This window comes from Staurois parvus, unplaced genomic scaffold (genome assembly GCF_062004578.1).
Source record: "Staurois parvus isolate SC_StPar_1 unplaced genomic scaffold, SC_StPar_1.0 ptg000328l, whole genome shotgun sequence".
Taxonomy (NCBI): domain Eukaryota; kingdom Metazoa; phylum Chordata; class Amphibia; order Anura; family Ranidae; genus Staurois; species Staurois parvus.
This window is the reverse complement of record NW_028318124.1, coordinates 1,022,581-1,037,500: the sequence shown is the minus strand read 5'-3', so window position 1 is coordinate 1,037,500 and position 14,920 is coordinate 1,022,581. Positions and strand designations below refer to the sequence as shown.

Here is a 14,920-nt window from a genome sequence, read left to right as displayed (position 1 = left end):
GCCATTAATGTCTAAACTGGCAACAAATGTGAGTACACCCCTAGGTGAAAATGTCCAAACTGGGCCCAAAGTGTAATATTTTGTGTGTCTGCCATTATTTTCCAGCATTGCCTTAACCCCTTGAGCATGGAGTTCACCAGAGCTTCAGAGGTTGCCACTGGAGTCCTCTTCCACTCCTCCATGACGATATCACGGAGCTGGTGGATGTTAGAGACCTTGCACTCCTCCACCTTCCGTTTGAGGATGCCCCACAGATGCACAATAGGGTTTAGGTCTGGAGACATGATTGGCCAGTCCATCACCTTTACCATCAGCTTCTTTAGCAAGGCAGTGGTCATCTTGGAGGAGTGTTTGGGGTTATCATGTTGGAATACTGCCCTGCGGCCCAGTCTCCAAAGGAAGGGGATCATGCTCTGCTTCAGTATGTCACAGGACATGTTGGCATTCATGGTTCCCTCAATGAACTGTAGCTCCCTAGTGGCAGCAGCACTCATGCAGCCCCAGACCATGACACTCCCACCACCATGCTTGACTGTAGGCAAGACACTTGTCTTTGTACTCCTCACCTGGTTGCGCCACACACGCTTGACACCATCTGAACCAAATAAGTTTATCTTGGTCATCAGACCACAGGACATGGTTCCAGTAATCCATGTCCTTAGTCTGCTTGTCTTCAAACTGTTTGCGGGCTTTGTGTATCCTCTTTAAAAGAGGCTTCCTTCTGGGACTACAGTTATGCCGACCAATTTGATGCAGTGTGCGGCATATGGTCTGAGCACTGACGGGCTGACACCCCCCCCCCCTTCAAGCTCTGCAGCAATGCTGGCAGCATTCGTATGTCTATTTCCCAAAGACAACCTTTTGGATATGACGCTGAGCACATGCACTCAACTTCTTTGGTCAACCATGATGGAACCTGTCCTGTTAAACCGCTGTATGGTCTTGGCCACCGTGCTGCAGCTCAGTTTCAGGGTCTTGGAAATCTTCTTCTCGCCTAGGCCATCTTTATGTAGAGCAACAATTCTTTTTTTCAAATCCTCAGAGAGTTCTTTGCCATGAGGTGCCATGTTGAACTTCGAGTGACCAGTATGAGAGCGTGAGAGTGATAACACCAAATTTAACACCCCTTCTTCCCATTCACAGCTGAGACCTTGTAACACTAACAAGTCACATGGCATCGGGGAGGGAGAATGGCTAATTGGGCCCAATATGGACATTCACTTAGGGGTGTACTCACTTTTGTTGCCAGTGGTTAAGACACGAATGGCTGTGTGTTGAGTTATTTTGAGGGGACAGCAAATTTACCCTGTTATGTAAGCTGTACACTCACTATTTTTCATTGTAGCAAAGTGTCATTTCTGCAGTGTTTGTCATATGAAAAGATATAATAAAATATTTACAAAAATGTGAGGGGTGTACTCACTTCTGTGAGATACTATACATGCCCTTAAAATAAACTTGAGTGTGCACTTTCAGTCCACATCCATTATATAACCTATAGCTGGAATATGTTTTGATAAATACCTGGAAAAAATCTAAAATTGTGCCTGTATCCAACATCAGACATCACTAACCTGATCATTCACTGTTTTTGGTAGAAATGATATTTCTACATGGCAAATAATTTACTAGCAGGTGTAGTAGAGTAATAGAAATCCAACAGACCCAACAGTCATGACATGCATGCTGCTGATTCTGTGTAATTGAATCACTAATTGAATCCCACTGTTCAAAATAATAGCAGTGTGGAGTTCTATTAGTGAGGTCATTCATTCTTTGAAAAACAGGTGGTAATTATTGCCCTTATTTAAGGAAGGCAGCAAATGTTGTACATGCTGGTTACAGTGCATTTCTCTCTCTGAAATTCTGAGGAAAATGGGTCGTTCCAGACATTGTTCAGAAGAACAGCGTACCTTGATTAAAACGTTGATTGAAGAGGGGAAAACATATAAAGAAGTGCAGAAAATGATAGGCTGCTCAGCTAAAATGATTGCAAATGCTTTAAAATGGCAACCAAAACCTGAAAGATAGTGAAAAACTACCATTCGAATGGATAGAAGAATAGCCAAAATGGCAAGGACTCAGCCAACAATCAGCTGCAGGAAGATCAAAGAAGGTCTAAAGTTACCTGTGAGTACTGGTACAATTAGAAGATGCCTATGTGAAGCCAAGCTATCTGCAAGAAGCCCCCGCAAAGTCCCACTGTTGGAAAAAAAAAGACGTGCTGAAAAGGTTACAATTTGCCAAAGAGCACATTGACTGGCCTAAAGAGAAATGGCACAACATTTTGTGGACTGATGAAAGTAAGATTGTTCTTTTTGGGTCTAGTGGCCGGAGACAGTTTGTCAGATGACCCCCAAACACTGAATTCAAGCCACAGTACACTGAAGACAGTGAAGCATGGTTGCGCAAGCATCATGATATGGGGATGTTTCTCATACCTACGGTGTTGGGCCTATTTATCGCATACCAGGGATCATGAATCAGTTTGAATACATCAGAATACTTGAAGAGGTCATGCTGCCTTGTGCTGAAGAGGAAATGCCCTTGAAATGGGTGTTCCAACAAGACAACGACCCCAAACACAGCAGTAAACATGCAACATCTTGGTTCCAGACCAGAAGATTGACATTATGGAGTGGCCAGCCCAATCCCCGGATCTTAATCCAATAGAAAATTTGTGGGGTGACATCAAAAATGCAGTTTCTGAAGCAAAACCAAGAAATAGAGAAGAACTGTGGAATGTAGTCCAATCATCCTGGGCTGGAATACCTGATCACAGGTGCCATAAGTTGGTTGACTCCATGCAACACAGATGTACAGCAGTTCTCAGAAACAGTGCTTATACAACTAAATATTAAGTGATTCAAAGGAAAGCAAAATATTCAAACATTTTTCAGTTTATATAGTGACTGTTTGAGTTTGTAAAGAAGAATACAAACACTATTTGCTGTTTTTTGAACAGTCTAATATTCACTTTTTTTTTTTTTTTTTAGAGGAACAACACCAATATATTTTTCTTCATGTTTTGATTTGGAATAGAATGTGTAGTGTTCCCAATGCATTTGTGTGTATGGAAATAAAAGCTGTTAGAAGAATTTTGAGCTTTATTCTTTTTTCAACAAACTATTATTTTGAACACAACTGTATATATGGACCTAACTGTATATTGGCCGTTGAATCGTTGGGCAAGGGGTTATCAGCGGGTTTTTTTTTTTTTTTGATTTCGGTGCACAACTACTAATACAGCCATTACATCTAAGAATTGGCAAGCTGCAGCATAATAAATGTTTGCTTTTGAGTTTACCGCTTGAAGTACCTATAAATTGGAGAAAGTGGGTTGTAGATTGCTGCCTATTTTATTATTCTTAGATTTATGGTAATGTTTGTTATTTTTTCCTAGGTTGACTGCTTCCGAGAGAGAATCACAAATGAGGTAAGACTGTTTAATTTTGTCTTGTAGTAACTTGCAATGTATCTGAATTGTTAGTGTAGGTAGTATCTTGGTGTTAGCCTTTCCATTGATTTAATAGGGGAAAAAAAAAACAGTATGAACTCCATGCGTCAGTCAAAAGCCCAAGAGGGCAGGTCTTTACTTTTGTGGAACTTTGTTGTTTAGCTAAACAGTGGTGAGTGTCTTAACCAGTTCCACACCACCCTAAAGCAGAAATACTGCTACAGGGCAGCACAGATGCGCAAAATCACGTGTGTGTATATATAGTGATTTTGCAGTTCCGGGAATGGGGCACACCTACACCCCCCCATAGTGAAACAGTGCAAAGTTAACACTTTGATCACCCCAGATGTTAACCCCTTCCTGCTCAGTGCCATTAGTACAGTGCCAGTGCTTTTTATTAGCACTGATCACAGTATTGGTGTCACTGGGGATGTCAGTGACACCAAGTCAATTCCCTCAGAATGTCAGAATGCCTGCCGCAATCCCGCTATATGTCGCCGATTGCTGCCATTACTAGTAAAAAAAAATTTGTGTATTTATACCACCATTTGTAAACGCAATAACTTTAATGCAAACCAATTAATTTATACGTATGCAGATTTTTTTTTTTTTTTTTTTTTGGCTAAGACATGTAGCTGCCCTAAATTTGTGTTTTTTTTTGTTTTTTTTTGTTTTTTTTTTTTTTTTTTCTGTAAGGCTCAGGTTTAGCAAAAAGTCAAAAATAAAAAAAAATATATATATATATATATATATATATATATATATATATATATATATATATATATATTTTTTTATTTTTTTTTTTTAATAGTGCACAGGCAATCAAATGCCACCAAAAGAAAGCTCTATTTGTGGGGGGGAAAAAAGGACGTACGTTTTCATTTGGGTGCAGAGTTGCGTGACCGCACAATAGTCAGTTGAAGTAACACAGCGCCATATTGCAAAAAATGGCCTGGTCAGAAAAGGGGGTAAATCCTCTGGAGGGCAAGTGGTTAAGTATGTAGGGTTACTTTGAAGTTCATACCAAAACAAAGTGGCACAAAAATTGTGAAGTGGAAGGAAAATAATAACTGGTTTTCAAATTGTCTTACAAATAAATATCTGAAAACTGTGGAGTGCATTTGTATTTAGCCTCCTTTACTCTGATACCCCTAACTAAAATCTACTACAGTAAGTGCATTGCTGAGCCTCCCTAAAAAGATACCAATATTCCATACAAAACTAAATAAAGATTAATAATAAAATGCTAGTGATTCAAGGTGTAATCATAAGTCTATAGGTCAACAATTCCCTATATATACCAAATATATCATGTATAACAATTTACGTAAAAAGGTGCTCAAGGTAAAGTGCATGGATTCCTTATGTACAAATCAAACTTGAAAATCACAAATATGAAAATGAAAGTGCTCAAGATAAAGTGCATATAACACTTGAGATAAGAACATCCATATAACTGTGCAGTTTCTTTATAATTTCTTAATAAATCCACGTGCGCTCTCAAAACAATTCATGTGTGCGTTTATCCTCCACCATTCAAATCCGTGCTCACCTCTACTTTGCGACATGCCCTCTTACAGGTCAACTCGCTTGTATCTTTTTATTATGGTCCTGAAGCAATGTTCTCCCATTTATGGTCTCTTTCCCAACCAGTGGCTCATACTCTGTCACTCAAATGGATCCTTCAATTTTCTGTATGTCTGGCCTTTTAAATGTGCAATCTTTTGGTCTGCACTAAAAGCTTACACAAGAAAAAGGTGCCCCCATGGTGTAGTATAAAAGGCAATCTTTTTTATTGAATTAAAAGTCTACTTACAAAACGTAAACTACAATGTGCAAATACTGCTGACAGCGAAGCTTTTGCTCACCTCACCTCCACTCCCAAGCTTCCTGTTGCCCGGCTCTGCCTACACTCAGTAGTACTTTTTTTTTTTTTTTGGAAGCTTTTAGCGCAGACCAAAGATCTCGCATTTAAAGGGCCAGATGTACAGAAAATTGAAGGATCCATTTGAGTGACAGAGTATGAGCCACTAGTTGGGAAAGAGACCATACATGGGAGAAACATTGCTTCAGGACCCTAATAAAAAGATACAAGCGAGTTGACCTGTAAGAGGGCAGGTCGCAAAGTGAAGGTGAGCACAGATTTGAATGGTGGAGGATAAAGCATACATGAATAGTTTTGAGCGAGCACGTGGATTTCTTAACAAATTATAAGGAAACTTCACGGTTATATGGACGTGGAGAGGAGGGGCCAAAGTTATAGGTAACGCTGAAGTAGCGCTGCAATAGGTAGGGGGAGAACCAGGAGAGAGCAGAGTCTTGGAGGCCAAGAGAGTGGAGTTTTTTGAGGAGGAGGAGGGGTTGGTCAACTGTATCAAAAGCTGCAGAAAGGTCAAATAGTAAGAGTATGGAGTAGTGGCCATTGGTTTTAGCAATTAGTAGATTAGTGAGGTTTAGTAGGGCAGTTTCAGTGGAGTGAGCGAAAGCCAGACTGTAAAGGGTCAAGAAGGTGGTTTTCAGTGAGGTAGGAGCTCAGGCGATTGTAGACTAAGCGTTCTAACAGTTTAGAGGTAAACGGGAGCAGGGAGATGGGTCTTTAAGTTGTTCATGTTGGTGGGGGTCCATGGAGGGTTTTTTTAGTATGGGAGTGATGTATGCATGCTTTAGAGGGGTGGGGAAGGCACCGTTAGGGAGAGATTGAAGATGTGAGTTAGGGAGCATAGGATAGAAGAAGAGAGTGACCGTAGTAGTTGTGAGGGGACAGGATCCAGGGGGCAGGTAGTTAAAAGGGCTTCTGAGAAAAGCTTAGTGACCTCTTCAGTAGTAGCAATGTCAAAAGAGGAAAGTGTTGAGGGAGGTTTAGTATAAGGTATACTAAGTGGGATAGATGTCTGTGCAGTGGAGATGGCTCTACGTATTGCATCAACCTTGTTTTTGAAATGATTTGCAATCTCGTAAGCAGTCTGTGAGGTTGGAGGTGGAGAAAGTGAGTTAAAAGTAGAAAAGAGAAGATGAGGACTGAATGACAAGCTATTGATGAGAGTGACAAAGTAGGCTTGTGTGGCAGCATGGAGGGAGCAATTGTATGTTAAGAAAGCAGATTTATATAGGGTGAAAGCTTGGTGTGATTTGGTTTTATGCCACATTTTCTCCAGCACAGGACTATGTCGCTTAAGAAGTCTGATGTCGTCAGTCTGCCAAGGTTGTAATGGTCGGGGCCTGATGCTTCATGTGGTTAGAGGAGCAAGTGAGTCTAATGTGGATGAAAGCGAACTGTTGTAGACAGCAGTGGCCAGGACACGGGAGAGATTCTGTCATAGAGGCTGTCAGTTGCAGAGTAGAAAAGAGAAGGGTTAAAGTTGTGAAGGTTTCTGCGAGTAATTGTTTGCTGCTTGGAGGGATAGGTGTTTGAAGATGAGGACACTGTGAAGGTGATATTGTGATCCGAGAGAGGAAAGGGGGTGTTTGTGAGGTTTTAGGGAGTGCAACGATGGGAGAAAACAAGGTCTAATGCATTCCCAGTCAAGAGTGAGTGGAGGAATGTGTCCATTGTGTTAAGGCAAAAGATGAGGTTAGGTTGAAGAGTTGGGATGTAGCCGTGTTGTTCACATTAATAGTGGATGTAAAATCTCCAAGAATGATAGTGGTTAGTTCAGAGAAGAGAAAGTAGGGTAGCCAGGCAGAGCAATCATCAAGAAAGCGAAACACCGGTCCAGGAAGCCGATAGATCACTGCCGTCCTCAGAGAAATGGGAGAAAACAGCCGAATGCAGTGAGTCTCGAAAGAAGAGGATAGAGAGGGAGTGTTATGGAGGACTTGAAAGGTGCTCAGTGGGGATAGAAGCAAACCAATTCCACCACCTTTCCCACCACTGGGTCTGGGTGAGTTGGTCCAGAGAAGGCCTCCATAGGAAAGTGCTGCAGGAGAGCAGAATCTGATGCTTGAAGCCAGGTTTCTGTAATTGCTAGTAGGTTAACTAGTTGCCGACCGCAGATAGCCGAATGACGGCTGCACTGTGGCCGGCCAGTTCTGGGAGGGCGTCATGACGTCCTCCCAGAACACGCTCTCCTGCACGCCCCCGGGGATCTCCGTGATCACTGTGTCCTAAAAAAACAGCTGATCACGTGATGTTGTAAAAGGCCAATCACAGCTGCCTTTTACCACGTGATCAGCCGTGTCCAATGACACGCTGATCACCGGGAAATCAATTCCTGGCTCTCGGCTGCGCTTTCCACACACTGTCAGCGCAGGGATCGGCACCGATCATCAGGGCCGCCCATCTGTGCAGTCCAGCAGTGCTGCTAGTTAGTGCCGCCTATGAGTACCCATCATCAGTGCCACCTCTTTAGTGTTGCCCATTCGTGCTGCCTATCAGTGCAGCCTCATCAGCGCACATCAGTGAAGGAGAAAAATTACCTGTTTGCAAAATTGTATAATAGAAACAAAGAAACTTTTTTTTTTTCTTCAAATTTTTTGCTCTTTTTTTTTTTTAGCGCAAAAAGTAAAACACCCAGCGGCAAGTAAATACCATCAAAAGAAAGCTCAGGTGTCACGATTTGATCCCCAAGGAATTGTTTGCAGTGAAGTGGAAGGACAAACAGGATGTTTTCGTCCTGTCTTCCTTTCAAGCAGATACGGCCATGCAAATTAGCACGGCGGCTGGTGTTGTTGAGAAGCCCCTCTGTGTCCACGATTATAACCTTAACATGGGAGGGGTGGACTTCAACGACCAGATGATGAAGCCGTACTTAGTTTCCCGAAAAGCCAGACACTGGTACAAAAGAGTGTCTGTTATTTATTTCAATTAGATCTATATAATGTTTTTGTGCTTTACAAAACAACTGGACGTAGTGGATCCTTCCTAAAATTCCAGAAAGAGATCATCATGGCCTTTTTGTATCCAGAAGGTGCTGTGGCCCAAAACCCCAACCCAGTTGCAGTTAGCCGACTGTATGAGAGGCATTTTCCCGATGACATTCCTGGTACCCCAACCCAAAGGAAACCCCAAAAAAGATGTCGTGTCTGTAGCAGACATGGAATTAGGCGTGACAGCCACATTTTTTTTGTCCCTCCTTTCCAAGCTGGTCTCTGCCTCAAGGACTGCTTCCGTCGCTACCACACACTAGTGGAGAATTAGTATAGGGTACAGCTTAATATTTAAAAAAAAAAGTATGAAAAGTACAAATTCCCCAAAAAAATTTACATTTTAAAAACCAAAATAGTTTTTCTTGTTACTGTTCCACTGTTACAATTTTACTGTTTTATTGTTAACCATTGCTGTTTTCTTTGCAGGAATGCATTCAGCTGCAGCACCGACCTGTTTATTCTGACAGCAACAGGAACTTGCTCTCAGAATATGCACAAGTAGGTGTGGGCCACGCTGTTGGATGAGATTTTTCATCCGCAAAAAAGAGCATATATGCCAAAGCATGGGGGCCTGGGGTGGCCAGTGGGTGGATGGCTCCTATGCTTCGGCATATATATCTTTTTTTCATTCAGCCCACAGGCTGCATAAAAAAAAGAACATAGCATATACACTCAACAAGGACCAGCAACATACTGGTACATCACTGGATTTTGAGTGGTTATACCAGGATGATGCAGGCATTAGCCTGGTATTGTTTTTTCAGCCGGCAATGGGCTTTCATGTAAAAGCAATCCTAGTGGCTAATTAGCTGCAGGATTGCTTTTACAAACAGTGGGAGGGAGAAGATAATGTAAGGGCAGAGGAGATATCTAGAGTCTGATAGACCCCAGATTTATCAAAAAAGAAGATATGACAATGCCCATTGAAGATATAGGGGATATTTGAATTCTCTGTGATAGCATTAAAAGTGATCAAAAATGAAAGGGACAGTGTAAAAATAAGGAAGAAAAATCTACTTACCGTATTTTTTGCTCCATAAGACGCACTTTTTTCCCCAGAAAATATGGGGGAAAATGTCTGTGCGTCTTATGGAGCGAATACTGACAGTCCTCCACCTGTCACCGCCGCTGTGTTAGGACCAGCGGCTGTCCCCTCCCACTGCAGCCTGTCCCCTCCCACTGCAGCCTGTCCCCTCCCACTGCAATCTGTCACCGATGCTCTCCCTGCCTTATCCCTTCTCTCTTCGGATACTGACAGTCCTCCACCTGTCACCGCCGCCGTGTTAGGGCCAGCGGCTGTACCCTCCCACTGCAGCCTGTCACTGACGTTCTCCCTACCTTATCCCGTCTCTCAGCGGGCTGTCCCCGCAGCTCTTCATAGTAGGCAGTCCCCCGCCGAACCCAGCTCTGCCGGTCCGCCCTGCAGGTGTGGCCTGTCCTCGGAGCTCCTCCCCGCTCCTGGCATGTCTGTGTAGTGCTCTCTGTGCTCTGCAGTCCGGTCCGCAGGTGTGGCCTGTCCTTACAGCTCCTCCCCTTTCCTGGCATGTGTCCATAGTGCGCTCCCTGCTCTGCAGTCCGGTCCTGTCTGCTGGTATGGCCTGTCCTCGGAGCTCAGTGCACCCCCTGCCTTCTGTAAGTTAAAAATGACATGCTGGGAGTTGTAGTCCTTTTCCTTGATGTATGGTGTCAGATCATTTGATATTCTGGGTGGAGGGGCCCTGTGGGGACTTTATATGATGTACTGTGTCCGCAGTCTCTGGTCGTCTCCTGTACTGTGTCCGCAGTCTCTGGTCGTCTCCTGTACTGTGTCCGCAGTCTCTGGTCGTCTCCTGTACTGTGTCCGCAGTCTCTGGTCGTCTCCTGTACTGTGTCCGCAGTCTCTGGTCGTCTCCTGTACTGTGTCCGCAGTCTCTGGTCGTCTCCTGTACTGTGTCCGCAGTCTCTGGTCGTCTCCTGTACTGTGTCCGCAGTCTCTGGTCGTCTCCTGTACTGTGTCCGCAGTCTCTGGTCGTCTCCTGTACTGTGTCCGCAGTCTCTGGTCGTCTCCTGTACTGTGTCCGCAGTCTCTGGTCGTCTCCTGTACTGTGTCCGCAGTCTCTGGTCGTCTCCTGTACTGTGTCCGCAGTCTCTGGTCGTCTCCTGTACTGTGTCCGCAGTCTCTGGTCGTCTCCTGTACTGTGTCCGCAGTCTCTGGTCGTCTCCTGTACTGTGTCCGCAGTCTCTGGTCGTCTCCTGTACTGTGTCCGCAGTCTCTGGTCGTCTCCTGTACTGTGTCCGCAGTCTCTGGTCGTCTCCTGTACTGTGTCCGCAGTCTCTGGTCGTCTCCTGTACTGTGTCCGCAGTCTCTGGTCGTCTCCTGTACTGTGTCCGCAGTCTCTGGTCGTCTCCTGTACTGTGTCCGCAGTCTCTGGTCGTCTCCTGTACTGTGTCCGCAGTCTCTGGTCGTCTCCTGTACTGTGTCCGCAGTCTCTGGTCGTCTCCTGTACTGTGTCCGCAGTCTCTGGTCGTCTCCTGTACTGTGTCCGCAGTCTCTGGTCGTCTCCTGTACTGTGTCCGCAGTCTCTGGTCGTCTCCTGTACTGTGTCCGCAGTCTCTGGTCGTCTCCTGTACTGTGTCCGCAGTCTCTGGTCGTCTCCTGTACTGTGTCCGCAGTCTCTGGTCGTCTCCTGTACTGTGTCCGCAGTCTCTGGTCGTCTCCTGTACTGTGTCCGCAGTCTCTGGTCGTCTCCTGTACTGTGTCCGCAGTCTCTGGTCGTCTCCTGTACTGTGTCCGCAGTCTCTGGTCGTCTCCTGTACTGTGTCCGCAGTCTCTGGTCGTCTCCTGTACTGTGTCCGCAGTCTCTGGTCGTCTCCTGTACTGTGTCCGCAGTCTCTGGTCGTCTCCTGTACTGTGGCCGCAGTCTCTGGTCGTCTCCTGTACTGTGGCCGCAGTCTCTGGTCGTCTCCTGTACTGTGGCCGCAGTCTCTGGTCGTCTCCTGTACTGTGGCCGCAGTCTCTGGTCGTCTCCTGTACTGTGGCCGCAGTCTCTGGTCGTCTCCTGTACTGTGGCCGCAGTCTCTGGTCGTCTCCTGTACTGTGGCCGCAGTCTCTGGTCGTCTCCTGTACTGTGGCCGCAGTCTCTGGTCGTCTCCTGTACTGTGGCCGCAGTCTCTGGTCGTCTCCTGTACTGTGGCCGCAGTCTCTGGTCGTCTCCTGTACTGTGGCCGCAGTCTCTGGTCGTCTCCTGTACTGTGGCCGCAGTCTCTGGTCGTCTCCTGTACTGTGGCCGCAGTCTCTGGTCGTCTCCTGTACTGTGGCCGCAGTCTCTGGTCGTCTCCTGTACTGTGGCCGCAGTCTCTGGTCGTCTCCTGTACTGTGGCCGCAGTCTCTGGTCGTCTCCTGTACTGTGGCCGCAGTCTCTGGTCGTCTCCTGTACTGTGGCCGCAGTCTCTGGTCGTCTCCTGTACTGTGGCCGCAGTCTCTGGTCGTCTCCTGTACTGTGGCCGCAGTCTCTGGTCGTCTCCTGTACTGTGGCCGCAGTCTCTGGTCGTCTCCTGTACTGTGGCCGCAGTCTCTGGTCGTCTCCTGTACTGTGGCCGCAGTCTCTGGTCGTCTCCTGTACTGTGGCCGCAGTCTCTGGTCGTCTCCTGTACTGTGGCCGCAGTCTCTGGTCGTCTCCTGTACTGTGGCCGCAGTCTCTGGTCGTCTCCTGTACTGTGGCCGCAGTCTCTGGTCGTCTCCTGTACTGTGGCCGCAGTCTCTGGTCGTCTCCTGTACTGTGGCCGCAGTCTCTGGTCGTCTCCTGTACTGTGGCCGCAGTCTCTGGTCGTCTCCTGTACTGTGGCCGCAGTCTCTGGTCGTCTCCTGTACTGTGGCCGCAGTCTCTGGTCGTCTCCTGTACTGTGGCCGCAGTCTCTGGTCGTCTCCTGTACTGTGGCCGCAGTCTCTGGTCGTCTCCTGTACTGTGGCCGCAGTCTCTGGTCGTCTCCTGTACTGTGGCCGCAGTCTCTGGTCGTCTCCTGTACTGTGGCCGCAGTCTCTGGTCGTCTCCTGTACTGTGGCCGCAGTCTCTGGTCGTCCCCTGTACTGTGGCCGCAGTCTCTGGTCGTCCCCTGTACTGTGGCCGCAGTCTCTGGTCGTCTCCTGTACTGTGGCCGCAGTCTCTGGTCGTCTCCTGTACTGTGGCCGCAGTCTCTGGTCGTCTCCTGTACTGTGGCCGCAGTCTCTGGCCGTCCCCTGTACTGTGGCCGCAGTCTCTGGCCGTCCCCTGTACTGTGGCCGCAGTCTCTGGCCGTCCCCTGTACTGTGGCCGCAGTCTCTGGCCGTCCCCTGTACTGTGGCCGCAGTCTCTGGCCGTCCCCTGTACTGTGGCCGCAGTCTCTGGCCGTCCCCTGTACTGTGTCCGCAGTCTCTGGCCGTCCCCTGTACTGTGTCCGCAGTCTCTGGCCGTCCCCTGTACTGTGTCTGCAGTCTATTGGTTCAGAATATTTTTTTTCTTGTTTTCTGCCTCTAAAACCTAGGGTGCGTCTTATGGTCAGGTGCGTCTTATGGAGCAAAAAATACGGTAACTAAAGATTTTACCCCATGCCAGTATGTAAACAGCAGTTGCACTTTGCATGTGAGGTATCTCCACGAACATCAGATCAAGGGCAGTAATTCTAGCAATAAACCTACTCTGTAAATCTAAAATGGTAGCTTGTAAATGCTTTTAAAGTATTGCCTATGGTGCATTAAAATTTAAAAAAAGTGTATTTCTTTTAAAAAACTTTGCATTTGAAAAATCGCTGCACGAGTACTATGTGACATAAAAAAATTGCAGCACCCACCATTTTATTCACTGGGGTGTCTGCTTTAAAAATATATATAGTGTTTGCGGTTTCAAAGTAATTAACTAGCAAAAATACAGATTTTTTTCAAGTCAACAAAGTGTCAGAAAAAGCTTGGTCTTCAGGTGGTTAGAAGAGTGAGTGATGTGTGGCATACATTTCTAATGCTGGGCATAAAATGCCCCCACCCCCCAAAATTACCCTTTTTTTTTTGGAAAGTAGACACTCCAAGCTATTTGCTGAGAGCCATGTTGAGTCAATAGAATAATTAATTTTTTACCACAAGTTTTTGAAAAATGACACAAAAAAAGTTTTTTTTTTTTTTTTACACAATTGTCATTTAAATAATTTATTGCTCACACATGCCATGGGTATATGTGGAATTACACTCAGAATACATTCTGCTACTTCTCCTGAGTATGGGGATACCGCATGTGAGAGACTTTATGACAGTCTATCCAAGTACAGGACTCCCAAATCCAATAAGCATCTCCAGGCTTTTAAAGGGCCTTTTCCCCTCATAACACTTTCTGACTACCTATCACAGATTCAGAGGCCCTGAAATGCCAAGATAGCAACCCCCCCCCCATGACCAAGTTTTGGAAAGTAGGCACCCCAAGGAATTTGATAGGAAGCATTGGGAGTATTTTGCAGATCTCGTTTGTTGCAGCAAGTTTTTGGAAATTGAAGAAAAAAAACAAACATTTTTTTCTTTTTTTTATATTTAAAAAAACTTGTGAGAAAAGATGAGATCTGCAAAATACTCACCATGCCTATTTTTCAATTCCTTGTGGTGTCTACTTTCCAAAAAGGGGTTATTTGGGGGGGGGGGGCGTTGTACTGTCCTGGCATTTTAGCACCTGAAGAAGTGTGATGATAGGCAGTCAGAAAGCAAAAGCTGTGTAAATTCCATTTTTTGAAATTTGAGGGTTTTTTGGATATTTTTCATGACAGAAATGAGATATATATATATATATATATATATATTTTTTTTTTTTTAATTATTTTCAAAATTTTAGTCTTTTTGTTTATAGCGTGAAAAATAAAAAGCTCACAGGTGTTCAAAAACGACCAAAAAAAAGCTCTATTTGTGTGACAAAGGACATAAATATCATTTATGTACAGCATTGCATGACCGCGCAATTGTCAGTTTAAACTAGTGCAGCGCTGTATAGCAAACAATGGTGTAAATTGCAATATTTTGTAAGCTCTATAACTTTCACACAAATCAATATACACTTATTGGGATTTTTCTTTACCGAACATGTAGCAGAATACATTTTGGGCTAAATTTATGAATAACTTTGAGTTTACTGTGGTTTTTTTTTTTTTTATAGCCGAAAGTAAAAAATAGGGGTTTTTTCAAAATTTTTTTATTTATAGCGCCAAAAATAAAAAGCGCACAGGTGATCAAATACCCCTGAAAGAAAGCTCTATTTGTGTGGGGGAAAAAAAAGAATGTAAATTTGGTTTGGGTACAACATTGCATGACCGCACAATTATAAGTTGAAATTGTGCAGCGCCGAATAGCAAAAAAAGGCCTGGTCATTAAGGGAGGTAAATCCTCTGGAGGGCAAGTGGTTAAAGGAGAAGTTCACCTTTTGGGAACCTGTTGCATGTTCCACCCATTTGTAGGATGGAACATGTAACATGCTTCCACTCCTGCAGCCTCTCGCCAATCCATTGTGACAGTCGGCCAGGGATCTTCTCCCCACACCTGCTAATTTGAAAAGAACGTGGCCCTGTGGGGCTCAAGCCACACCATTTACAGCGATCTGTAAATTAACCGCT

General features: G+C 45.1%; 1 protein-coding gene across 1 annotated transcript in view; it reads left to right on the top strand.

Moving 5' to 3' along the window:
- Positions 1 to 14,920, top strand: part of PSME3 (proteasome activator subunit 3) — a 64,328-nt gene that overhangs the window by 21,459 nt on the left and 27,949 nt on the right. Inside the window, exon 2 of the mRNA XM_089683942.1 lies at positions 3,404 to 3,436. Coding sequence (XP_089540068.1) covers positions 3,404 to 3,436 — 33 coding nt within the window. The remainder of the gene's footprint in view (positions 1 to 3,403; positions 3,437 to 14,920) is intronic.